General features: G+C 38.1%; 1 protein-coding gene across 8 annotated transcripts; it reads right to left on the bottom strand.

Moving 5' to 3' along the window:
- Positions 1 to 18,295: 18,295 nt before the first annotated feature.
- On the bottom strand, positions 18,296 to 23,052 carry LOC112732966 (uncharacterized). 8 transcript variants are annotated; one of them, XM_072212394.1, is made up of 6 exons: positions 22,115 to 23,052; positions 20,428 to 20,551; positions 20,229 to 20,342; positions 19,946 to 20,132; positions 19,336 to 19,855; positions 18,296 to 19,154 (listed from the first exon to the last, which is right to left on the bottom strand). In XM_072212394.1, exons 4-5 carry the CDS (start codon positions 20,021 to 20,023, stop codon positions 19,385 to 19,387), a joined length of 549 nt encoding a protein of 182 aa, XP_072068495.1. In that variant the 5' UTR covers positions 20,024 to 20,132; positions 20,229 to 20,342; positions 20,428 to 20,551; positions 22,115 to 23,052; the 3' UTR covers positions 18,296 to 19,154; positions 19,336 to 19,384. The 8 variants fall into 8 exon arrangements, 7 of the variants coding, with proteins under 7 accessions (XP_072068495.1, XP_072068493.1, XP_072068496.1 ...); XM_072212392.1 differs by having other exon boundaries at positions 20,428 to 22,790; XM_072212395.1 differs by lacking the exon at positions 20,428 to 20,551 and having other exon boundaries at positions 22,115 to 22,671.
- Between the last annotated feature and the right edge of the window lie 2,577 nt (positions 23,053 to 25,629).

Raw genomic sequence — 25,629 nt, 5'->3', positions numbered from 1 at the left:
CGCAAATTTTTTTTTTTCAAAATTGGTAGGGTACCCCGAAATTACAGTTTCTTGGGGAAGAAGTCATTATTTTGACCAAGTAACTCTATAGAGACTAACTATCATGCAAGGAGTATTTACAAGTAAGACTAACTACACATGCAATGTACTAACTACTAAGCAAAAGATAAATCCATGGGTATTGAAAGGAAGAGATTGTTACCCATGGAGATCGGTCGAATGACCTCCCCACACTTAGAATTTAGCACGGTCCTCCGTGCTACCAACAATGCACAAGGGATGGTCGGGACCGGAACCTTCACTATCCCCTTCATCAGAGCTCTCATCACTTGGGTTTGAGGTGGATGTGAATATTTCGAGTTCCTCCATGCTAGGGGTAACACAACGCAGAAGCTTCTTGATGTAAGTGTATCGGCGTTGATTGCGCCGCTCATATCTATCAATCTTCCAATGTAGATCTTCTATCCTTTGATGGGTGGATCTTTGCCGTGGTTGTGACGATGAGGTGGAAGGAATAGTAGATGGAAGGACTATATCAAGGCTTGGGTTGTTCATGGGAAGATGTAAGTATTTTCCGCTTGGGACCACATCGCCCTTAGCTGGAATTATAGCCTTCGTATCCATGTCTTCCCAAGGAACACCCGCAGCAGCAACTAAATCAGATACCAAAGCTGGAAATGGCAAATTACCACGGGCGTGGACTTGACCCATCGCTTGCTTAACAAGAGGCGGAATGTTCACCGGTCTTGCTGTGAGAACACACCAAACAAGCAAAGCGAGATCCGCCGTGAAGGACGACTTGTGGGTGCTAGGTAGCACATAGTGGGATAGGATCTGGGCCCAAGCTCTAGCTTCTAAAGTGAGGAAACGTGCGTCAATGCACTTGGGCCTCATCCGGAGTCGACCATGGGTCCAAAATGTCTCTAGTTCAGCAATGACTCGGAGGATCGAGTCCCAATCAAACCCAAATGCTTCTCACTGATGTAAGACCTCTTGGTAGCCATCCATGTCACTTGGTACTGGTAAGACATTAAGCACTTGCTGAATAGCCTCTTCTGAAACTGAGACTTACTTCCGGCGCACGTATACCACTTGAAGAGAGAGAAGATGGTAGTTAGTGTAGAATTCTACCACCCATGAGAGGTTGACCTCTTGCGGTTTTCTCAGAAGAAACTCCCATCCTCGCCGTTCAATGCGGGGTAGAATACAAGGAGCAACCTTGTCCGGCGGGGCGAGTAGATGCTCAGCATGATAGTTTCTCTCAACCATGGCGGGGAACACAAGTTCACAGAAGCGATTGGAGAACCTTGAAGAATCCTTTGTCGGTTTGCTCTTCTCGTTTTCATCAATAGGAGCGGGTGACTTCGCCTTCTTAGATAGGGGTTTGGCTCCTAATGAAGAGTGCGCCTTAGAGTTTGACCTTTGGGGTGCCCTTTTTGCGGCCGGTTTCCTTGAAGATTTCTCCTTGCCTTTCTTGGTGGCTATCCTGAAAAAGGAAGGGAAAAAGGAAAGCATTAAACCCAAAGAATCATCTCAACAAAAACATGCAAGCGAAAGATAGTGCCCAAAAGAAATATTGCAACAAAGTAATCATAGAGACATGGGTCACAACACTTGGCATGGGATGCAAGAGGGAGTGAAGCATGCAATATGGCATGAGAAGAATAATCTCAAGCATCCATAACAAAGAGCAAGTCATGTTCAATGAGTATCTAATTAGCAATTAATAAGCAAAGTTGACTAAATGCACTTAGAAGAGAGCAAGTGAATGAGGAGGAAGCACCAAATTGAAGATATATGACTAGAATAAACCAAAATGGCATATGTGCATTTCCTCGAACACTTGGCGTGCAATTATCAAGCAATGAGCAATTATGAGATACTCAACCAATTAGAAGCTCAAAATGAAATATCAATCATCACACAACATCACTTATTGACAAAGATAATGAAAAACAATGAAAAAGATCTATTAAAGCAAATGAAAACTCAAATTCAACATCCATGAAAAAGCAAGAAGAAGGAAAAAGTAAACAAACAAGTAAGTAGTATAAGCATGAAACTAAACGAGAAAATAAGTGAATTAACAAGAAACATCTAACTAGAAAAGGAGGATATGCAAAGAAAGTAAGAGAAGAGATATAGGAGAAGTAAAACCTTGAGAAGTGTAAAAGAATCAAGGTAGAATTTTCTTGTTGTGAAAATGAGAAAGAGATAGAAGAGATGTAGGGCCACCGGAAGTGGTGGTGGTCGCCGGTAAGTAGCCGGAGACGGTGGTGAAGTAGGGAAGAAGAAGAAGAAGAGAAGAGAAGTGATGGAGAAAGAAGAAGAAAGAAACAAGAAAGAAGGTGAGAGAAGGATAGAAGCAGGGCGCACAGCTTTAAAACCAGTTCGCGCAAACGACGCGCGCGCGCACGGTGCGCTAGCGCGCCGGTGAAGGTGGAGCGAGGGACGCGTACACGTCATTGGCGCATACGCGTGAATACAGTTGGGCCCCTAGCACAGAATTGGTACAAATTAGGCCTAACTCTCGGTTTTCTTGTACCAGAGTTGCCATACAGCACAGACGCGCGGACGCGCGCAGTGCGCGGGCGCGTCGGTGTGGGCACAGACTAGGCACAAGTATGGCACAACTCTCTGGTTTTTGTACCAGGGAGTTCATATTACACCATCGGCGTGAGCGCGTACAGTGCGCTTGCGCATCGATGGCCAAGTTGCAAGGGGCGCGCAGGTGGCATGCACGCTGGTGCGTGGGTGCCTGGCACGAAATGGGCACAAGGTGGGCATGACTCTCGGGTGTTTGGCCCAGGAGTAAGAAATGCACCACCGACGCGCGCACGCACAGTGTGCTTGTGCGCGGATGCCCTTCCCCCCCCCCTTTTTTAACAACATAGAAAGGGCTATCCTAACATATTCTTGGCAGGTGTTTAAGCTAGTAGTCAAGAAAACACTCACAAATTCATGCACTATTCAAAACATAGCATTCTCTCTACTTCAACAATTCATCCATACCAAAATGATGAAATCTATCTAAATATCCTAGTTATCCAACAAGAACAATAAAACTAGCATTCCTAAGCAATCAACAACATCAAGAAGTCACAAAATTCACAAGAATCTAAAGCTAAAAACAAGACGGTATACACAAGGAAGATCTTACCACGGTGGGGTGCCTCCCACCAAGCACTTTTCTTTAACGTCCTTAAGTTGGACGCTCAGTCGCTTAAGCTTCTCCTCCTCTAGGTGCATTCGTTAGTAGGAACACCTCTAGCTCCTTTGGGAGCTTGTAGCCGTGGTACTTCTTCACTCTATGTCCATTCACCTTGAAAGTTACTTCACTTTTAGGATCAAACAATTCCACTACTCCATAGGGCTTTATCTCCTTCACCTTGAAGGGTCCTTTCCATCTAGAACGGAGCTTGCCAGGCATGAATCTAAGCCTCGAGTTGTAGAGGAGAACCTCATCACCTTCTTGAAAATCCTTCTTCCGGATGTGATGATCATGAAATGCTTTAGTCTTTTCCTTGTAAATCCGGGCATTCTCATACGCTTCGCTCCTCAAACACTCGAGCTCCTCTAGCTGTAATTTCCTGGCCACTCCCTCCTTGGTTAAATCCATGTTGCACTGCTTTACCGCCCAATAGGCTTTATGCTCAATTTTCACCGGAAGGTGGAATGCCTTACCATAGACGATCCGGAAGGGACTCATCCCTAACAGAGTCTTGTAGGCCGTCCTATACGCCCATAGTGCATCTCCTAACCGGAAGCTCCAATCCTTCCTTTGTGGATTGACCACTTTCTCCAAGATTCTCTTAATCTCCCGGTTGGACACTTCCGCTTACCCGTTGGTCTGTGGGTGATAAGCAGTGGCAACCTTATGCAATACCCCATAGCGCTTGAGCAGTGCCTCTACTTTCCTGTTACAAAAGTGGGATCCTTGGTCGCTCACGATTGCTCGCGGCGACCCATAACGGCATACAATGTGATTTCTAATGAAGGAAATGACGGTATTGGTGTCATCAAGGCGGGTAAGTATTGCTTTTACCCACTTTGACATGTAGTCAAACGCTAACAGAATATATAATACCCACTTGAGTTGGAAATTGGTCCCATAATGTCAATGCCCCATACATCAAATATCTCACAGAACAACATAGGTTGCTGAGGCATCTTATCCCTTTGGGACGTGTTTCCCGACTTCTGACACTGATGGCAAGACACACAGAACCGGTTAGCATCCTTGAATAAGGTTGGCCACCAGAATCCACAATCCAACACCTTTTTAGCTGTCCTTTGTGGGCCAAAGTGGCCACCATTTCTGGACGAATGGCAAGCTTCAAGAATAGGTTGAATTTCAGATTCCGGCACACATCTTTAGATTACTTGGTCCACTCCCCTCTTCCACAAGTGAGGGTCATCCCAAATGTAGTATTTGGAATCACTCCTCAACTTGTCCCTTTGGTTTTTAGAAAAGTTGGGAGGGAAGATTTTCGCAACCAAGTAGTTCGCCATTGGGGGTAAACCAAGGAAAGCTATCCGACACAGCATGCAAACTATCCAATGGGAATGAGTCATTAATCGGAAATGGGTCAAATTTTAAATTCTCAAGGTGGCTTAAATGATCCGCAACTAAGTTTTGAGACCCACTCTGGTCCCTAATCTCAATGTTGAATTCTTGCAAAAGCAAGATCCAACGTATGAGTCTAGGTTTTGACTCATTCTTTGTCAATAAGTACTTTCAAGCTGCATGATCCGTGTATACCACTATCTTAGACCCTAGAAAATAAGATCTGAATTTATCTAAAGCATGAACAATGGCTAGGAGTTCCTTTTCTGTAGTGGTATAGTTGGATTGTGCTGCATCCAGTGTTTTAGAAGAGTAAGCAATGACATAAGGGAGTTTACCATCGCGCTGTGCAAGCACGGCACCTACAGCATGGTTTGACGCATCGAACATTATCTCGAATGGCAACGTCCAGTTGGGGCCTCGCACAATCGGTGCTGTGGTGAGAACTCTCCTTAACTCTTCAAACGCTTTCACACATGCACTGTCAAACTCAAAGTCCATATCCTTTTGGAGTAGGCGCGACAATGGCAAAGCAATTTTGCTTAAATCTTTGATAAAACGCCTATAGAATCCTGCATGTCCCAAAAACGAGCGGACCTCCCTCACAGATGAGGGGTGAAGTAAAGTGGTAATAACATCGACCTTGGCCGGGTCTACAGAAATGCCTTCACTAGATACCACATGTCCTAACACTATGCCTTGTCTTACCATAAAGTGACATTTTTCAAAATTCAAGACAAGGTTAGTGTCAACACATCTAGCTAAGACCTTGGCCAAGTTCTCCAAGCAACAATCAAATGAAGTTCCATAAACACTGAAGTCATTCATAAAGACTTCCAGACAATTCTCTATTAGATCAGAAAAGACACTGGTCATACACCGCTGAAAAGTAGCAGGTGCATTACATAGTCCAAATGGCATCCTTTTGTAGGCAAAGGTGCCAAAAGGGCAAGTGAATGTGGTCTTTTCCTGATCTTCAAGAGCAATCTGAATCTGGAAGTAACCAGTGAATCCATCAAGAAAGCAATAATGGGATTTACCCGCCAAACGGTCCAACATCTGATCGATAAAAGGCAAAGGGTAGTGATCCTTTCTTGTAGCAGTGTTCAATCTTCTATAATCAATGCACACTCACCATGCATTTTGTACTCTCTTGGTGACCACTTCACCATCATCCTTTTTAACCGTAGTGATGCCCGATTTCTTGGGAACAACCTGGACCGGGCTCACCCACTCACTGTCAGAAATTGGGTATATGATACCTGCATCAAGTAGCCTAGTGACCTCCTTCTTTACCACATCAAGGATGGTCGGGTTGAGCCTCCTTTGCGGTTGCCTAACCGGCCTAGCTCCCTCTTGGAGAAATATACGATGCATGCACTTGCGGGGGTCAATCCCCACAATATCGGCTAGGCTCCACCCAATTGTCTTCTTGTACTTTCTTAGAACATCTAGGAGCTTTTCCTCTTCTTCACTAGAAAGCTCACTAGCAATAATGACCGAAAACTTTTGGTTGTCCTCTAAGAAAGCATACTTCAAATGAGATGGAAGAGGCTTCAATTCACTCTTTGCCTCAAGCTGAAGTTCCTTTTCATCCAACTCACGGAGTTCACTTTCAACAACTTTCTCTTGTTCATCCTCTTGGTCATCCATCTCTTCAACAATAGGGTAGCATAACTTGTTGTAGTCTTCTTTTCGCACTTCCGCTACCACTTCATCGATTACATCACATCGGAGAATGGAATGCTCTTCGGGAGGATGCTTCATGGCTTCTTTCAAATTGAACTTGATAGTCTTGTCTCCAACCTCAAAGGAATATGTGCCGGTGAAGGCATCTAACTTGAATTTAGAGGTCTTAAGGAAGGGTCTACCAAGTATAACGGAGGATGAGCTTCTATTTTCTGTTGGAGGCATTTCAAGGATGTAAAAGTCAACCGGAAAGACCAAGTCCTTGATTGCCACAAGTACATCTTCTGCTATTCTCATCACAGTGATCACACTCTTATCGGCTAAGGCAAACTTCGCCGCCGACTTCTTTAATGGAGCTAAATTCAACCGCACAAAAATAGAAAGTGGCATGATGCTTACGCAAGCTCCTAGATCACACATACAGTCATGAAAAGTGCACCCGCCAATACAACAAGACACCAAACAAGGTCCAGGGTCACCATATTTCTTTGGAATAGGCTCCATCAAGGAAGAAATCAAACTTCCCAAGGATAATATCTCTAACTCTCCTATCCTATCCTTGTGTGTACACAAGTCTTTCAGAAATTTTGCATACTTCGAAATTTGTTGGATAGCATCAAGAAGTGGTATGGTTACCTCAACTTTCTTGAACACTTGAAGCATGTTCAAATCAAATTCCAGAGTCTTCTTTGCTTTCTTCACCAATGAAGGGAATGGGATAGGAATGGACTCATCTACTATAGCTTCCCTCTTGGGTTCCTTAAGGCTTACTCCTTCTTCCTCATTCCTTTTGTCTACCTCCTCTTCTTCATGTGGAGCTTCAACAACCACTTCTTCCTCATGAATGTCTTCCATGACCCTAGGAGGTATCTCCTCCAATGTAGTCCCTGACCATAGAGTGATGGCATTGAGACCGCCCTTTGGGGTTTGGTTGGGGTTGGGAAGGAAGGCTAGAAGAGCTTGAGGGTTGGTTGGTGTTGTTGGGAGAGGACATGAACATCTTCGAAATCATGTCGGTAAGATTGGCCAATTGAGCGTCCATGGTATCGAATTGAGCCTTGTAGCTCTCGTCCCGTTTCTCCATAGTGGCTTTAAGCTCATCAAATTGATTGGTGGAAGATGAAGAGGATTGGTTAGATTGTTGTCTATGGTGTGGTGCTTGGTATTTGGTGTAGTTGTTTTGGTTTTGGTTGTGGTGATTTTGGTTGGCTTGGTGGTTGTTGTTGTTATGGTGGTATTGAGATGAAGATTGGTTGTTGTTGTAATGAGAAGAAGAGTTATTCCATCTTTGGTTTTGATTGCTCCCTTGTGCATTATCCCTCCACCCTTGATTTTGATTACTACCATGAGAGTAGTTGTTTTGGCCTTGAGAAGGATAGGGCAGACGGTTGTTATAATTCACATTGGCCACGACAAGGGCATGCTCCTCTTGAATTTGATGGAATTGATCGGGGTAATGTGTGGTTCTAGAGCACAAACCATAAATTCTAGGAGGGCTGACGATTATATTCTTTCCAGTAAAGAATTTTATAAAAATAATCGCGTTGTAGATATAGTTTCTAAACCAACAGAGAATCCTTTCGTACAAAAACTTTGGTTGTCACAAGTAACAAAACCCAATAAAATTTATAACCGAAGTATTTAAACCTCGGGTCGTCTCTCAAGGAATTGCAGGAAGGTGTGTTATTGTTGGTTATGGGTTTTTCTGAGAATTTTTAGAGTTGAAGAATGGAAAAATAAATAATTATAAATTAAAGCAATGAAAATAAACAAAAGGGTTTTATGTAATTAAAATAAAAGCCTTGACCCGGAAAAGATTAATTGGAAGTTCTATCCTTGTTGGGTTTCTCAAGATTAATAGTAATAGGTTGTTGTCTCTACTTAGTTATCCTTTACTAAATGAAGGAAAGTCAAGTTGGGAGCCAACTTCTATTCACAAGTCCTAATCCTCACTCTTGTGTTTGGATTAACGTCAGTGACCAGAGAACCAATCACAAATTAACTCTTGAGTCTCCCAACTCAAGGGTCTCCAATTATTAATCAACCCCAAAGTCAAGTTGAGGCCTACTCTAAAATAGAAGAAAGTATTAACATCATAAATGGAAGAAAGCAAGCATAAATCTGAAATACCTCAAATTATATTAAATAGAATATTCAAATCTTAACATGAAAAGTTCATAAGCCAATTTGGCAACATAAGTAATTAACAAGTAAAACCATTAGAGTATCTAAAAGTAGAAGAGAACATAAAATTAAAGGAACATTGAACCTGAAATTGAGAAATAACCATAAACTGAGAGGAATCCTAATCCTAAAAATCTAAATCCTAAATCCTAAGAGAAAGGAGAGAGCCTCTCTCTCTCTCTCTAAACTACATCTAAAACCTAATAATATGTGAATATGAATATATGTTGTATGAATTAATAGATGCATTCTCTCACTTTATAGCCTCTAATTTATATTTTCTGGGCCGAACACTAGGCCAGAAACAGTCCAGAAATCGCTGATTGCGAATTCTGTCACGCTGATTTTCGTCACTGTGACGCATCCGCGTCGAGCACGCATTCGTGTCGTCTATATGTACGGCCACTATAGTAAAATTATATATCATTTCGAAGCCCCAGACGTTAGCTTTCTAACGCAACTGGAACCGCATCATTTGGACCTCTGTAGCTCAAGTTATGACCGTTTGAGTGCGAAGAGGTCAGGCTGACAGCTTAGCAATTTCTTCAACTTCTTGTATTCCTTCCACTTTTGCATGCTTCCTTTTCATCCTCTAAGCCATTCTTGCCCTGTAAACCCTGAAATCACTTAACGCACATATCACAGCATCGATTGGTAATAAGAGAGGATTAAACATAGGAAATTTAAGACCAAAGAAACATGTTTTCAATTATAGCACAAGATTAGGAAGGAAAATGTAAAACCATGCAATTTATATGAATAAGTGTATGAAAGATTGATAAAATCCACTCAATTGAGCACAAGATAAACCATAAAATAGGGGTTTATCAACCTCTCCACACTTAAACATTAGCATGTCCTCATGCTTAGCTCAAGAGAAGCTATAAAGGAGTGAAGAGGAATGGTAGAATGTATGAAATACAACCTATCTATATGAATGCAACTACATGCAAAATGCTTTTACCTACTTGGTTAAAAGTAAACAAATCTTTTAAGAACATACATGATCTAGATTTCACTAATTTGAATCATAAAAATGAAGTTCAAATAGACTTGCAAGAAGAAAATAGCTCATGAAAGCCGGGAACAAGGAATCGAGCATCAAACTCTCACTGGAAGTGTATACACTCTAATCGCTCAGGTGTTTAAGGTTTGACTCTCTCAATTCTCTACTAACCTTGCTTTCTAAGGCTTGCTCTTCATCTAACAATCAACATTAATTTGATGCACAGATACACATATCAAGAGGTCTTTTGAGGGTTGTAATGGGGTTAGGGTCAAGGTAGGATTGTATTTGGCCAAGTGGACTGAAATCTGAATCCTTAATTAACTTAAACTTTCCACCTAACTTATACAATCCATGTAATCACAATACCACATCTAACTATCCATTAGCCATGTTTTCCACATACTCATGCATCCTAATTTCGAGTACAGTACATATGCATTGCTTTCACCATTTACTTTGGGGCATTTTGTCCCCTTTTACTTATTTGCTCTTTTTCTTTTCTTTTTCTCTTTTTTTCTACTTTTCTTTTCTTAATAAAATTTTTTTTCAATTTTTTTTCTTTTCTTTTTCAATGCATATGATTAAATTATTGAATGTATAAACGTGTTCTTAACATTCTTGTTCATATTTTCTCAAGAATACACAACACCCAATTCTTAAACCAAACATTTTTAAACCCACTTTTTCCCACACTTAATTCATGAGCACTCTCACTAGTCTAAGCTAACCAAGAATTCAAATTAAGCACATTATTGTTTTTCGCTTAGAGTTAATGATGTGCTAAAGTAAAGAACAAAGGGGTATAATAGGCTCAACATATGTTTGCAAAGGATAATGAAAGGGTAAGGCCATATGGGTATGTAAGCTCAGTGAAACAAAGGCCTCAATCATATAAGTGCATGCATACATCAAACAATGGAAATATAGAATTAAGCAAGACAAAGATCACAATTTTAGAGAAAACAACACACACCAAAAAAAAATAAAATATTGGTTGATAATTGGTTGATAAAATGCAACCAATCAATTAGGCTCAAAATATTACTGGTTTTGTGTGTTCGAGCTCTAAACCATGTTACAGTATAATATTTCTTCAAACAAGTTTATCAAAAATTTTAATTCAAATTAGTGGAATACTATAAAAAGTTTCTTTGAAAAATAAAATATTACTTTAACCAAGTGGTGGTAAAATATGCATAAAATCAATCAAATATGCAATCAAACATGCAAATGCAACAATGAACAAACAAATAAAGTAAAATATTAGTGTTGGGAAGAAAATAACTAACCTATGGAGATCGGTATCGACCTCCCCACACTTAAAGATTGCACCGTCCTCGGTGCATGCAGAGATGTGTAGGTGGACGGGTTGCTCCAACTGACGCTTTTCTTTCAGAGAATGTGCAGATGGACTTGTCTGTCTCTCCATGTAAACGTCTTCTGTTTCCCTTCCTCGGTGGCCAGCGTGAAAGAAGAGGAAAAGAAGAAAAGTAACCCAGAAATAAAGATAAGAAAATAAATAAAGTCTGGGTGGGTTAATGCCAAATAATGAGGGTCTCAATTACATGGTAGCTACAACATGCAAGTGAGAAAATAATAGAAGCAAATGGCATATCAATAGTGCAAAAGTTGCAACAATGGGGGAGAGAGTGTGGGTAATGCAAGATAGTGTAAGTTCACGTCAATGCAAGATAATATAAGTATCATGAAGGAGTAGCATTGACTTATGAAGAATAATAGCCAGTCAGAGTAAAACAAGTCATGAAGCACCAGAATAATTCAAGAAAAGATGTAACAGTTGAAGAAGAAAATTTAACATCAATGGAAAAATAATAAATCTAGAAAAGAAAATAAAAATATGCACAAAATTAAAATACAATGAATGAAAGTATGCAAATAAATTAAGTAAAATAGAATGTAAGTGAAGAGGGATGAGAGGTTAAAGGGATAAAGAAGAAGTAAGTAAGAAAGAAAGAAGAAAGAAGAAAAGATAGAAGAAATTAGGATTAGAAAAGAAAAGATAAGATAATTGGCGCTGATCTGGATAAGTTGTGCGGCACAGAAGACGCAGACGCGTGGATCACGCGTTCGCGTGATTGGCGATAATTTCAAGTGACGCGGACGCGTGGGGCACGCGTACGAGAGACTTGATTTGGGCTAGTGGCGCGAGAGCAGCCTCGCGTTCGCGTAACTCTCTGTTTAGTTTGCTTATTGGCAAAGTTTGGGGTGACGCGTTCGCGTGAATGGCCTGATTTTGTAAAACGACGCAGCCGCGTGGGGCACGCGGTCGCGTGGTAGGCCTGGTGCTTCCAGCATCATTCCAGCCCCACTCCATCATAACTTGCTGCCATACACCTCTTTTACGTCGATTTTTAGGGGCACGCATTCGCGTGGGTGACGCGGATGCGTGGGAGGCTATTTTTCAAAATGACACGGCCGCGTCAGTGACACGGTTGCGTGGGCATGTTTGTGCCTAAGGCACGCCTCCAACCACGCTTTCGCGTGACTTTCTGTTCACTTTTCTTTTCTTCCTAATGCACCTGTGACGCGTAAGCATCTTACGCGTCGCGTGCGTGTTTTTTTTATTGCAAAAATGCAGAATGCAGAATGCAGATTCTTATGCAAAATTTATGAATGACCACTAATAAAAATGACAATAAAATAAAATTAAGAATAAAAATGAAAGATCATACCATGGTGGGTTGTCTCCCACCTAGCACTTTTAGTTATTGTCCTTAAGTTGGACATTTGGTGAGCTCCCTGTTATGGTGGCTTGTGCTTGAACTCATCCAGAAATCTCCACCAATGTTTGTAATTCCAATGGCCTCCGGGATCCCAAAATAGGCACAGAAAGCCTTCAAGCAGGTTAAAGCAAGTGACAAGGTCCCAAGAGTGTTGATTTCTAGACTAAATTCTGGGGTCCCAGACCTTACCTTTGCACCCGTCTTCTTGTTGATAATCATGATTCCATCCGGGTGGCACGCAATTGAAATTCTCACTGAGACATCCAAACAGATTCCTAGACCCATTTAATTGAGAATTGTACCAACCTTTGTACTTCAATTTGGAGCATGCAACCATGTTGAACCTTGCATGACAATTCCTACCACTAACCATCTCCCGCTTGCTCTTATAGTCACAAAGAGCTCTAAGCTGACCATCTGTCTCAAGCAAAGCATATTCAAGTGAGCTAATTAAGGTTAGAGATGAGAGATTTACCCACTTGAATGAAGGGATGGATGGTGATGGCTTTGGGGGGAGAGGTCTCCAACAACTTTGGCAAGGTGATTTCCAGCTCAATTCCCTTGTGCTCTTCTTTGACAATTTCCACCTCTTTGCAAGCTTCTTCAATATCAACCTCTTCCTCTTGGTAGCTTTCTTCCAATTCAATCTCTTCTTCATTGTTCACTAAAGGCATGGAATGTTGTGCTTCTTCTTCTTTAATCTCCATGTCAAGTCCAATGGGAGAGGATTCAATTGTAGATAAGAATTCATCAATGATTGAATCCATCTCTTGATCATCCCCTTCAAAGTCTTCAACCATGATATGCCTTGGAGGTTGTACACCCTCCTCAACATCTATTTCAAACGTCTTTGAAGGAGGCTCTTTGACTAGATTTTCCCATGGAGGTTCTGCATCTCCTAAGTCTTCAACCAATTCTTCTTCTTCGATAATTTCGGCTTCCTCCACTTGTTCCAGTACAAAGTCATGCTCCTTACTGTCCACTGGAGTTTCTAGTATCTCCTTCATGCTACGTTCTTCATTAGATTGTCCACATGAAGCCATGGGGGTTCCTTGAGTGTCCGAACGTCGGGAAGGTAATCGATTTATCGCTTGCTCCAGTTGATGAAGGGTTGCATGAAATTTATCCATTGCTTCCTTGAGATGATCCCTTGATTCTTGTCCAGCTTGAATAACATGATTAGGATCATAGTGCTCTTGAATTGATGGATGTAGATATGGTGTATATGGAGGTGGTGGTTCTTGGGAGTAATTGGGTTGGAATTGGGGTGGTTCTAGATATGGTTCATATGGCTCATAGGGCGGTTGATTTGGTGGATAAGGGTTAGAATCATGTGATGGTGTTTGGTAGTAGGGGGCTTGTGAGTATGGTGGTCCAAAGCTATTTTGAGGAGGTGGTTCATTGACATATGATGGAGCTTGCTGGTAACTACAAGGGGGTCCATCATATCTATCATCTTGGTACGCTCCTCGAAATGGCTCTTGACCATAGTAATTTGGTGGAGGTGGTTTGTCACGGAGGGGTCCACCATAACTATTGTCTTAGCATGCATTGTAGGATGGTCATTGTCCATGGTATCTTGGAAGGTGTTGTTGCCTAAAGGGTTGATCAGATCATCGTGGCTCCTTCCATCTATGATTGTTTCGACCTTGATGCATGTTCCTGTTATAATTTTCATTCCTTGCAATAACATTAGAACCAAACTTGAAACCAGAGGGGTGAGAATTCATAGTAGCTAATAAAAATTAAAAACAAAAATAAATAAACAAGCAAAGAAAAATAAAATAAAATAAGAGAAAAGGTTTGAAAAAGATTTGATTTTTAAGATTAGAAAAGATAAGATAAGTTAGGTAAGAGAAGATAAGTTTTTAAATTAAAAGGTTTTGAAATTTAATTTTTTTTTAATTTGAAAATTAAATTTTGAATTTTGAATTTTGAATTTTAAAATTTGAAATTTTGAAATTTGAATTTTAAATTTTTGAAATTTGAATTTTGAAAAAGTCAACAATATAAGATAAAGATTTGAAAAAAAAATATTTAAATTTTGAAAAGGTTTGATTTTTTTTAAATTTAAATTTAAATTTTGAATTTTGGAATTTAATTGAAATTTGAAATTTGAATTTGAAATAAGATAAGATAAGATTTTGAAAAAGATATGATTTTTGAAAAAGATTTGAATTTTGAAATTTAAAACTAAGATAAGATAAGATAAAAAATTTTAAAATAAAAATCTGAAATTTTTTTTTTGTAATTTTCGAAAAAAATCAATTAAAATAAAGAGAAAAGATATTTTTGAATTTAATGAGAAAAGAGAAAAACAATAAAATGACACCAAACTTAAAATTTTTAGATCAAAGCAAAGAAAACAACCAAAAAAAATATTTACAACAACCAATAATAAGGCACACGTTTGTAATTTCCCGGCAATGGCGCCATTTTGACGATTAGATTCTTGCCAGTAAAGAATCTTATAAAAATAATCGCGTTGTAGATATAGTTTCTAAACCAACAGAGAATCCTTTCGTACAAAAACTTTGGTTGTCACAAGTAACAAAATCCAATAAAGTTTATAACCGAAGTATTTAAACCTCGACTCGTCTCTCAAGGAATTGTAGGGAGGTGTGTTATTATTGGTTATGGGTTTTTCTGAGAATTTTTAGAGTTGAAGAATGAAAAAATAAATAATTATAAATTAAAGCAATGAAAATAAATAAAAGGGTTTTATGTAATTAAAATAAAAGCCTTGACCCGGAGAAGATTAATTGAAAGTTCTATCCATGTTGGATTTCTCAAGATTAATAGTAATAGGTTGTTGTCTCTACTTAGTTATCCTTTACTAAATGAAGAAAAATCAAGTTGGGAGCCAACTTCTATTCACAAGTCCTAATCCTCACTCTTGTGTTTGGATTAACGTCAGTGACCAGAGAACCAATCACAAATTAACTCTTGAGTCTCCCAACTCAAGGGTCTATAATTATTAATCAACCCCAAAGTCAAGTTGAGGCCTACTCTAAAATAGAAGAAATTATTAATATCATAAATGGAAGAAAGCAAGCATAAATCTGAAATATCTCAAATTATATTAAATAGAATATTCAAATCTTAACATGAAAAGTTCATAAGCCAATTTAGCAACATAAGTAATTAACAAGTAAAAGCATTAGAGTATCTAAAAGTAGAAGAGAACATAAAATTAAAGGAACATTGAACCTGAAATTGAGAAATAACCATAAACTGAGAGGAATCATAATCCTAAAAATCTAAATCATAAATCCTAAGAGAGAGGAGAGAGCCTCTCTCTCTCTAAAACTACATCTAAAACCTAATAATTTGTGAATATGAATATATGTTGTATGAATTAATGGATGCATTCCCCCACTTTATAGCCTCTAATCTGTTTTTCTGGGCCGAAAACTGGGCCAGAAACAGTCCAGAAATCGCTGATTGCGAATTCTGTCACGCTGATTTTTGTCACTGCAATGCGTCCGCATGGAGCGCGCATTTGCGTCATTTATCTGTACGTTCACTATAGCAAACTATATATCATTTTGAAGCCCCGGACGTTATCTTTCCAACGCAACAGGAATCGTATCATTTGGACCTTTGTAGCTCAAGTTATGACCGTTTGAGTGCGAAGAGGTCAGGCTGACAGCTTAGCAATTTCTTCAACTTCTTGTATTCCTTCCACTTTTGCATGCTTCCTTTTCATCCTCTAAGCCATTCATGCCCTGTAAACCCTGAAATCACTTAACGTACATATCACAGCGTCGAATGGTAATAAGAGAGGATTAAACATAGAAAATTTAAGACCAAAGAAACATGTTTTCAATCATAGCATAAGATCAGGAAGGAAAATGTAAAACTATGCAATTTATATGAATAAGTGTATGAAAGATTGATAAAATCCACTCAATTGAGCACAAGATAAACCATAAAATAGGGGTTTATCAAGGGCCTTCAAGTTGAGCAACTTGAGGTGGGGCTTGGATGGCTTGGATGGAGTAGTATTCCTTTTGATCTTTTTGTATTTGCGTGAGGATAGTGGTCATGTCCCCAAGCGCCTTGGTTAAGCTTGCTTCGAAAGGGGATGGTTCTACCACACCCTTGAGAGGATTACTTCTCACCCTTACATGTTGTGTAGCCTCGGCAACATCATTTATCAATTTCCAAGCTTCTCCCTCCGTCTTGTTTTTTGAAAGGGAACCGCCACTAGAAGTGGTGAGCAATCTTCTATCTTCCGCACAAAGACCTCTGGTGAAGTAACTAATGAGCAAGTGAGTGTTCAATCCATGGTGTGGACAAGATTCCAATAGCCTCTTGAACCGAGTCCAATACTCATACAAACTCTCTTGATCCTTTTGCATTATACCCGAAATCTCCTTCCGGATGTAGTCGGTCTTCTCCAGTGGAAAGAATTTATCTAGAAACTCTCTTCTCAAGAAATCCCAATTGGTCACAATCTCATCCGCTTGTGAATAAAACCACATCTTTGCTTGCCCTTCAAAAGATAAAGGGAAGGCAAAAACCATAATAGCCAACTCATCGGCTCCATGCCTTCGATCCGTAGAACAAGCAACTTGAAAATCTCTTAGATGTCGGATGGGGTCTTGACCCGGCAACCCATGATACTTAGGAAGTAGATTTGTCAAGCTACTCTTCAACTCAAAGTTTGGATCAAGGTTGGGATACCTTGCTTGCAAAAGTTGAAGTATGATATACGGAGCTCCTTGCTCATGCAAAGTGATCCGTCGTGGCTCCGCCATGTATGGCTCACCTGTAGGATGCAAAGATGTATTAGTAGTGCTAACAGAAGAATAGGAAGTAGCGGACTGCAAGTCACTGTCGGTACCGTCTAGTGATTCCGTATGTTCATCAAGAGAGGCCAAAGTACTAGCCGTATAATCCAACCGCCGTCTAGCTTGCCGAGTGTGTACCAAGGTTCTTTCAATCTCAGGGTCAAACTAGGCTAAGCTAGAATTCGGTTGAGACCGAGTCATCAAACTCGGGAGTCATAGCACACATACCAAAGAAATCTAAACTATAGCTAAGTATTGAAAGAAGGTAAACTATCTACAATATTCACATATTCACATAACCAATATCAAGGCATATGTTGCAACCATTCCCCGACAACGGTGCCAAAAATTTGATGAGCACGGACACCGTCGATAAGGAATTTCACAAGATTTTTCGCGTTGCAAGTATAGTCCTCAACCGACAAATAATCCGCGAATCAAATTTAGAAGGAATTGGTTGTCACAAGTTCAACCCCAATAAAGTAACCGAAGTATTCAAACCTCGAGTCGTCTCACAAGGAATGGGCAAACATGTGCATCAACATTGGTTAGAATTCCGGGGTTGCAAGTCATGAGCAAGAAATTAAACTAGGAATCTTAACAAGCAAGTAATCTTGAAGGGCAAGAAACTAATTCAAATAACTAAAGCAAAATGTGAGCAATTCTAAACTAATAAAATAGCATCCAGTATAAGTCTATTCTAAAGCTAAACAATTACTATAGCTAAGGCAAAGCAATTAGGAATTTTGGGTTTTCAAATATGAATAATAAAAGCAACTCTTCGCTAGACATGGGAATTGGGGTCACTATCCTCGTCTAATAACCATATCTTGATAATTATGAGAAACCAAAATCCTTAAGTCTACTTCTATACTTGAAGTATGTTAAATGGTTTAGTCAACATCAACCCATAAGGTCCAACCTAACTACTAATTAACTTAGTAGTAGGCTAGTGTCAATGGCTATCAAATTGACCACTAAGGGTTCCTAAATCATCAAATCCATTAGATCCAATGACTCAAGTTTACCCAATTCCCTTAGTCTAGGCCAAGAGTAAAGAGAACTACTCCATAATCAAAGGAAACATTTCATCAAACACGTGGTAAGTATTAATAAAAGACCTATTCAAATTGTAATTAAATTGGAACTAACAAGTACCTACTAACAATTATCAACATACAATCACTCAAACAACACAATTAATCATGGAAATCATCAATGTAACATTAGCAATTCAAGATTCACAAGATTCATAAAATAGGTATAAAATGACAATTGACTAGAAATCATAAACTAACACAAGATCTAAACAAAATTATACTAGGAAATTCAAATTAAGCAATTAAAACTAGTAATTAACAAGATCCAATTCAAAATTCAACAAGGGAAGATCAAATTAAAGCTAGATCTAGAGAGGAACAAGGGTTTCTCTCTCTAGAAGAACAAGAACTAAAAACTAGCTAAAATTTTTGTCTAAGTGTAAAATGAGTGATCCCCCCCCCCCCTTTTCCCCTAGCATCCTTGGATCTTTTACATACAGAACCAGCTTGAATTTGGGCCTCTTGAGCCTCAGAAATCGTCAGGCACGATTTCCTTTAATGAGGTCACGTGCAGCTTGTCACGCGTGCGCGCCATGCCTGCGCGCCGATTGATTTTGTGATCCACGCGCGCGCGCCATGTACGCATGCGCGCCGGTGTGGATTTTCCTAATCTGCACGGATGCGTCCATCTTTGCGCGCCGCTTCCAGCTGTCCTCATCCACGCGTGCGCGCGAGGTGCGCGCGCGCCCATGCTGAAATTCCCAAAATCCAAATCTTCATGTTCCTTCCTCTTGTGCATGCTTTCTTTCTCTCTTCTAGGCCATTCTTGCCCTATAAATTCTGAAATCACTCAACAAACACATCACGGCATCGAATGGTAATAAAAGATGATCAAAATATAGCAATTTTAAGGCAAAAGAAGCATATTTTTCATCATGGAGCAATATTAGGAAGAGAACACAAAACCATGCATTTCTTGTGAATAAGTGTGAAAAATATTGATAAAACTCCCCAAATTCTACACAATATAAACCACAAAATTGGAGTTTATCAACCTTCTGTGTTGTACTCCAGTAGAATCCACTGGAAGCCTAGTGTGTGTTTGGTTGGAATTGAAAAATAGCGCTGATAAGAAAAGAAAAATACAGAAGTTTTAGATAAACCGTTTATATTTCAAAATGACATACAGACCCTGAAGTAAAATTATTACGTGAATGGGAAAATAAAACAGAAAAATGATGTTTAATTTGGTGATGTGAATGTCAAAGGTTGGAAAAGATTGGACATTGAGATGATGAAAGAATACCTGTGAGTTGGGAAATAATCAAACTAAATAAATATCTGCCAGAGTTGGGTTACTCCAAATCCTGGTTCACCACACGCATTTCCCACTTCTTCACTTCCAAACACAAACGCCCATTATCGACATAGTTGTGGTAATCTACTTTGAATTCAAAGTGGGATCCATCAAGATCATGCTGCTTTTCATCCCGAAGAAGTAGTTGGCGAGAAAAATAGAATAGGCAGAGGTGAACCAATTCACCCATCACCTCCTCTTCCTTTTCAAGCCAACCAACATAGTGCACAAGATTGGCTTTTCCTGTTTGGTCGTAAAAGTAGAGCTCAATGAGGGGCGGTGGTGCAAATTGAACAACAATCTCGGCACAAAGGGCAATGCCAGTCCAATTGTTGTCATTGGCATTTGGAAATGATTCTATCCACGTTGAATTATCCGCCCCCTTATTCTGATGCTTAAACCACCTTGGAATTGGAATTCCACTCCCTGGAATTACAATAGCAAGTCTATCAGTGGATTCATTGTGTACCTGTAACCATAAAACACAAACAACCCTAATCATTAGATGCATACCCTGTAAACAAGAGCAGGAATAATGGGAACAACAATACACACGCACCTTAATGTACTCTCTAATCCATGAACTACCTATTTCACTGAGCCTTTCCTTCTCTACTATTTTCGGGCAATTCAACATCCTCAATTCTCTCCATTTCACAAGTTTTATTTATTAGTAGTACCATTGTGCCATCCCATAGTTGCTTGATGTTGCTCCTTTGTAAGACTAATTTCAAAAGCTTGGATAACTTACAACATGATAGAAAATACGTAAATGGATAATCTTCCCACTCAAGATATAGCAATTTGCTAAAAATGCTATCAAAGCTTTCAGAAAAACTAACACTTTTTATTTTGAGAAATTCAAGTCGTCTCATTCTTGATAATGTTTCTGCTCTTAATGTCATTCTTTTTTCATATGGTTCAATCAATTGCACGGCCTTAATATCATCAATGACCTAAATACAAAAAAGCCACAAAAATATTAGATTACTTCAATTACCTATTAACTTTATAAAATTAAAAAAATTTAAAACTACATACCATATTTCCGAACATAATACATTGAAAATCCTCTTTGCGTCATATCCTACTCCACTTCCATGGCTCATTTGGAGCACTTTGCCAAATTATTCTCATGCCTAACTCTTGCAACAGGTCATGCATTCTAATATAGCATTTAAAGATTATGCAATTTTCCACCCACCACCACTTTTTAAACTACACAAACCAAGTTCCTACACCAATCTAATTAAAATCTAATATACACAAGGCACCACATGCATCAAAATAACGATGAGAAACACAAAGATAAGAAAGAATATCATATTAATCACATGACTTGGTATGTACACTCTTTGTTGAGATTAGTTTTCTAATTAAGAAAATCAAATTAATTACATGACTTGGTGTATTTCACATTATTTTTATTAACTACAGAATAACATGCTTAGTGAGACTATGGGATGCATACCAAAACCAAACGATGTGCCTTACTATTTAATTAATAACTAGTGGACTTCATATAGTATAAAAGTATTCTAAATTTCTAATTGAAGAAAATTAATCCAGCTCCATTATGTGATGTGTATTGCCACGGCTCAATTTTAACTCATATTTTTGGGTGGTAAAGAGGCACTTTTATAAGATAAATGACTTCTTTTTCATTCTAAAAATCACATGGGCAATCCTATTAAAAGGCTCAAATTCTTAAAGAACAAAGAGGATCCTTATGCTAGTTATTCAGCATACTAATAACTCTAAGCAAGCTTTAAATTCGAATACCCCTAGCTTAATACAAATAATCACAATTATTGACAAGTAATAAATATATGGTCCTATATTTTAAACACAGATATGTCAATAGTCACAAATTTAATCTAGTCAAGTACACAGCTTCAGGCATAGTTTAGCATCTCAATGCCAGCAAAAGAAGACAACTTTTCTCTTAGTTAAATTTTTATTTCTATTTAATCAGAACCAAATGCTACTTACCATTAGTTCCTCATATGAAATTGTTAATCTTTTTTGGTCCATTCTATCTGAATATTATCTATACGGTTTCATTATCTAAGCATTAACTGGATCCCTCCTTTGTATATCTTCTCTCTCCTTATGGAAGCTATAAGTTTCTTTCTTAATCAGCAATCATGACTTTCTTTAATTCTACACAGTTTCAATGTCCATACATAATTGTAAAGACTGATATCTGACACAGTGGCACTGCACTGTGTTACTCTCTTTTCTCTCTCTAGAAAAAGCTATAAAATCTGTCAAGGTATTGTATGAGAAGCGCTATTCCCCATGTCGAGTTCTATATTTAACCTATTGCAGACTTGACACAATATATGCCAACAAAAACTCATTTCGCAATATACAAAAATTTAATAGCATGTCTGGTATGTATCGCTTTGTTGGGGCATTTCATCAAACAACTTAAGGGCATGAGCCACAATGGGGCTCCCATGTCACAATTCACAAATGCAAGAAGACAGAAGGAAAAAAAAATAGAAATTATATACAAACTTAATGTTCCAATTCCATCATACCAACTCAAAAATACAATAGTGGTACCTTCAAATCCTTTAACTCTATATAGCAAAATTTAAATTGAATTAATAGAAGATATAGACAAAATCTAAATCAAATTAACCTGAAAGCATAATCTGAACCAAGAAGATATAGAAAATTTTGGTGAAAATAAGGAACAAATTCGGATGGAAGAACGAACCAGGGAAGAGGCCGCGATAGCTCAGATTGCGCACGATGGAGGAGGGAGTAAGGGGTGGAGGAGAGGGGAACGGTTGATGACAACGAGAGGAGGATGTCTGGACAGCCATGCGACTCAAAGACAGCACAGATGCGCACGGGGTTGCAGAGAACAGGGGTGAGTTATGCACACCGTGAATGGGGGATTAGGGTTTAATGTACTATAGAGTAGAGGGGAACGGTCGACGGCGGTGAGAAGAGGTTGGGTCGGCAACCAGGCGACTCCAGGGTGACACAGCAGCGCACGGTGGAGCAGAGAACAGGGATTCGCCACTTCCACTCTCCTTTCATGCATTCCTCAATATATATTTTGGGTCAAATAGACTGATTTTGGTTGAAATCACTGAATTGGGATAGGGTTTGCGGCAGGGCTTCATAAAATCGACGCTAATCCAAGTTGTTTCTGCGTCACATTGAAGCGATTGGATGCAAATCGCAGCTATCTTATCAAATTGTGGCAGATGGAGAAACCGCAGGTAATTTGTGGCCGCTATCTTCCGTATTTCCTGTAGTGAGCATATAGAAAGTCCAAAAATACATCCACTATATAACCGACCTCCTTAGAGGTCGGACGAGAACGTTACGAGAAGACAACTCCCCCTGAAGGAGACATAACTTCCCCTAATATCTCTCACCCACTTTTAAAAGAGAGATCACAACAACCCTAAGATAAAGGGATGGTTATCCACCACCGAAAGTGGAATTACTCTAACGGTGGTTATTGACTCACTCCCTATAAATACACTGACACTCTCAGGTATAACTAAATTCCAATACACTTAAACATGCTAAGACCCTTGCTGACTTAAGCATCGGATTGTTTTGTAAGTACCACCCCCATCTTCTCACTAACAACTCGAGCGACGGCCACTAGACGTGGACTAAGTCGGAATTCACTCCATTGAGGATTTGGGCCTCACTTACAAGTCTAAAGGCAACCCAATTTCAGGTAACCCTTGGGACAGATAGTATTAAAATATATAGTATTTTATATTTTTGTTCGACTTGCGGTTGTCATTTAAATATCATTTCTAAAATAATTGTTTGTTTCTTAGATATTTATAAAAGGATTAAAAAATATTATATAAAATTGCTTTTAGTTATTATTATTTTTACTTATTTTTTATTTTTTTAATTGTTTTGTTGATCTCCTTTTTTCATTACTCATTTTAATCAAATTATTTAATGGGAGTGTAATTGGCCAAAAGTTGTTGCTTAAATTATATCAACATGAAAATGAGTCTCAAATTATAATAAATTAAGTTAATGAAAACAGAGGGATCAATGCATGGTAGGCTCAACATGCTCAATCGCGTTGATGGATCCACCATAAGGATAATTATTAGATTTTATTATTATTAGTGCGCATGTTGTCTATGGGTTTATAGAGTTTATTGTATCAAATTCATTCAAGAAGTTGATAATTGTGTTTGAGTATTCAAAATAACATTCATTTGACCCTTAATAACAACGATAAATTTGCTCATTTGTCTAGGTTCGTTTATTTACCTGCATAAATTCATAGATTCAGAGATACTATACAAAATAAAAATAAAAAATCCCACCTTTTGAATAGTGTCATTATATATATTTTAATATCAAAAGGCACATGTTAAAGTTATTATGAATAAAAATTTTAAAGTTTTTTACCTTAATAAATATAAAAAGATACATTGAAAATTAAATTTTGTATTTTTTTTTTAAATATTTTTTTAGTTGATAATTTTAATTTGTATTTTAAGATACATGTTAATTAAATTCTACATGTAATTAATATGTATTTGTCATATTATATAATTAATTTTGACTATGGATAGGATTGGTGCTTCATGATGAGTAAGCATCCTAGGTTCTTAGCTAATTCTTTTGGTTTTGTCTTTATGTGGGTGTTCTTCTGTTTTGGTGATGGAATTGGGTAAAATAATATTTTGGAAAGCAAGGTTTTTATGTTGCGTTTTAAATGAATGAGCACATGAGACATCATGCATGAGTTCATTTAATAGTATGATATATAAGGTGTGGTTAGCAAGTGATGGGTTATTTTTTCTTTTTTCATGATATCTTTTAATTCGGCGGGACAAATACTAATTTGTCGCAAATCAGAATTTTATTTAAGAATTTTTTGTTGATTAATAAGTTGCTATATACACAAGATGAGATTCGAAGCTGACATCTACTTAAGCAAACTAATGAACTAACCACTAAATCAATTCAAATTTAATTTGTGACGATGGACTCAATATAATCTTACTTTTGGTATAGTTTCTCTCTTACTTGCAACCATCATTATTAAGGTTAGATCATTCAACAAACACAAATATAAGGGTTGAAGCTCTTCTCCAAATAATAATCAACTCATCATTATCTTCTCAAATTTATTTAGGTCAAAATGACAATGAAGTTATCAACAATTTTTTGTGTGTAATATTTTTCTTCGTTCTTTACCTCCAACAGTGCATAGCCGCCAACTACTAATTTCTCAGATTTATAGAACAGTGACCCCATCATTTTGCAAAATTTGCGCTTGCAACAATCTCCTGAAAACTCTAGGGTCTACTACTATTCATGGCCTTTGACCATCGAATGTGAGTACAACTAAGATATTATTACGTCCTTGTGAATTGTGATTACTTTTGATGAACATAAGGTAAGTTGTTAATTTTCAATACATATTTATTTTTCCATGAATCCACTTTTCTTTAAAGTAGAAGAAAATATATGATTTTGATATCTAACACGTATAACTAAATAATTTAGGTGTTTGCTTCGATACGATGATAAATTCGTACGTACTGATACGTTTAAAATATAGACAAATAATAATAAATTATGTGAAATTTATTTTCCACATCAGCATCTAACTTTTTTTTAAATATACATTATATCACTATTTTTACTAAAACACTCTTTTAATTAAATAAAAATAAAAAATATTTTTTATTTAATTTTACAAAAATCTTAAACATCCTTACTTTATTCGATTAGACAAAAATATCCTTTTAAATCAATCAAATTTTAAAATCCAACTAATCTTAGTTTTATATTTTCAAATAATTTAAACAAATATATATATATATATATGAGAAATAAAAAATAAAAAATAAAAAATTGTTCTTTCATCAGGATTTCAGAAACTCTCTTCATCTTCTCAAGTTTTCTCGTGTTTTTCTCTCCTCTTCGTGTATATATATATATATATATCTCCCTGGAGCTCGGTCTCTCTCATCTCTCTCACCGTGGTGTCGACTGAAGCTCTCTCCCTCTCTCGTCTCCGGTCTCACAATCAAGGTTGCTGTAGCTCTTCGTGTCATCGGTCATTACCGTCTCGCACCAAGTCGCGCTCGCACACCATCCCTGCGCTTCATCACCATTGTCAGCCTTTCCCTTCTATTAACTCCCTCTCTGAGATTTCTGTGATTTTAATTATTAAAGCATTGTTGTGATTTTTGTAATTAATGTAACTTGGTTTGATTTCTA

Source organism: Arachis hypogaea, chromosome 13, assembly GCF_003086295.3.
Source record: "Arachis hypogaea cultivar Tifrunner chromosome 13, arahy.Tifrunner.gnm2.J5K5, whole genome shotgun sequence".
Classification (NCBI taxonomy): Eukaryota; Viridiplantae; Streptophyta; class Magnoliopsida; order Fabales; family Fabaceae; genus Arachis; species Arachis hypogaea.
This window is presented reverse-complemented; position numbering and strand designations above follow the sequence as displayed.

Excerpts from the sequence above, each read along its gene's own strand:
- LOC112732966 (XM_072212394.1), bottom strand. The coding sequence starts at position 20,023 with ATGTTGAATTGCCCGAAAATAGTAGAGAAGGAAAGGCTCAGTGAAATA. Across the intron at positions 19,856-19,945 it reads GGATTAGAGAGTACATTAAG|GTACACAATGAATCCACTGA; the intron begins GTGCGTGTGTAT and ends TTATGGTTACAG.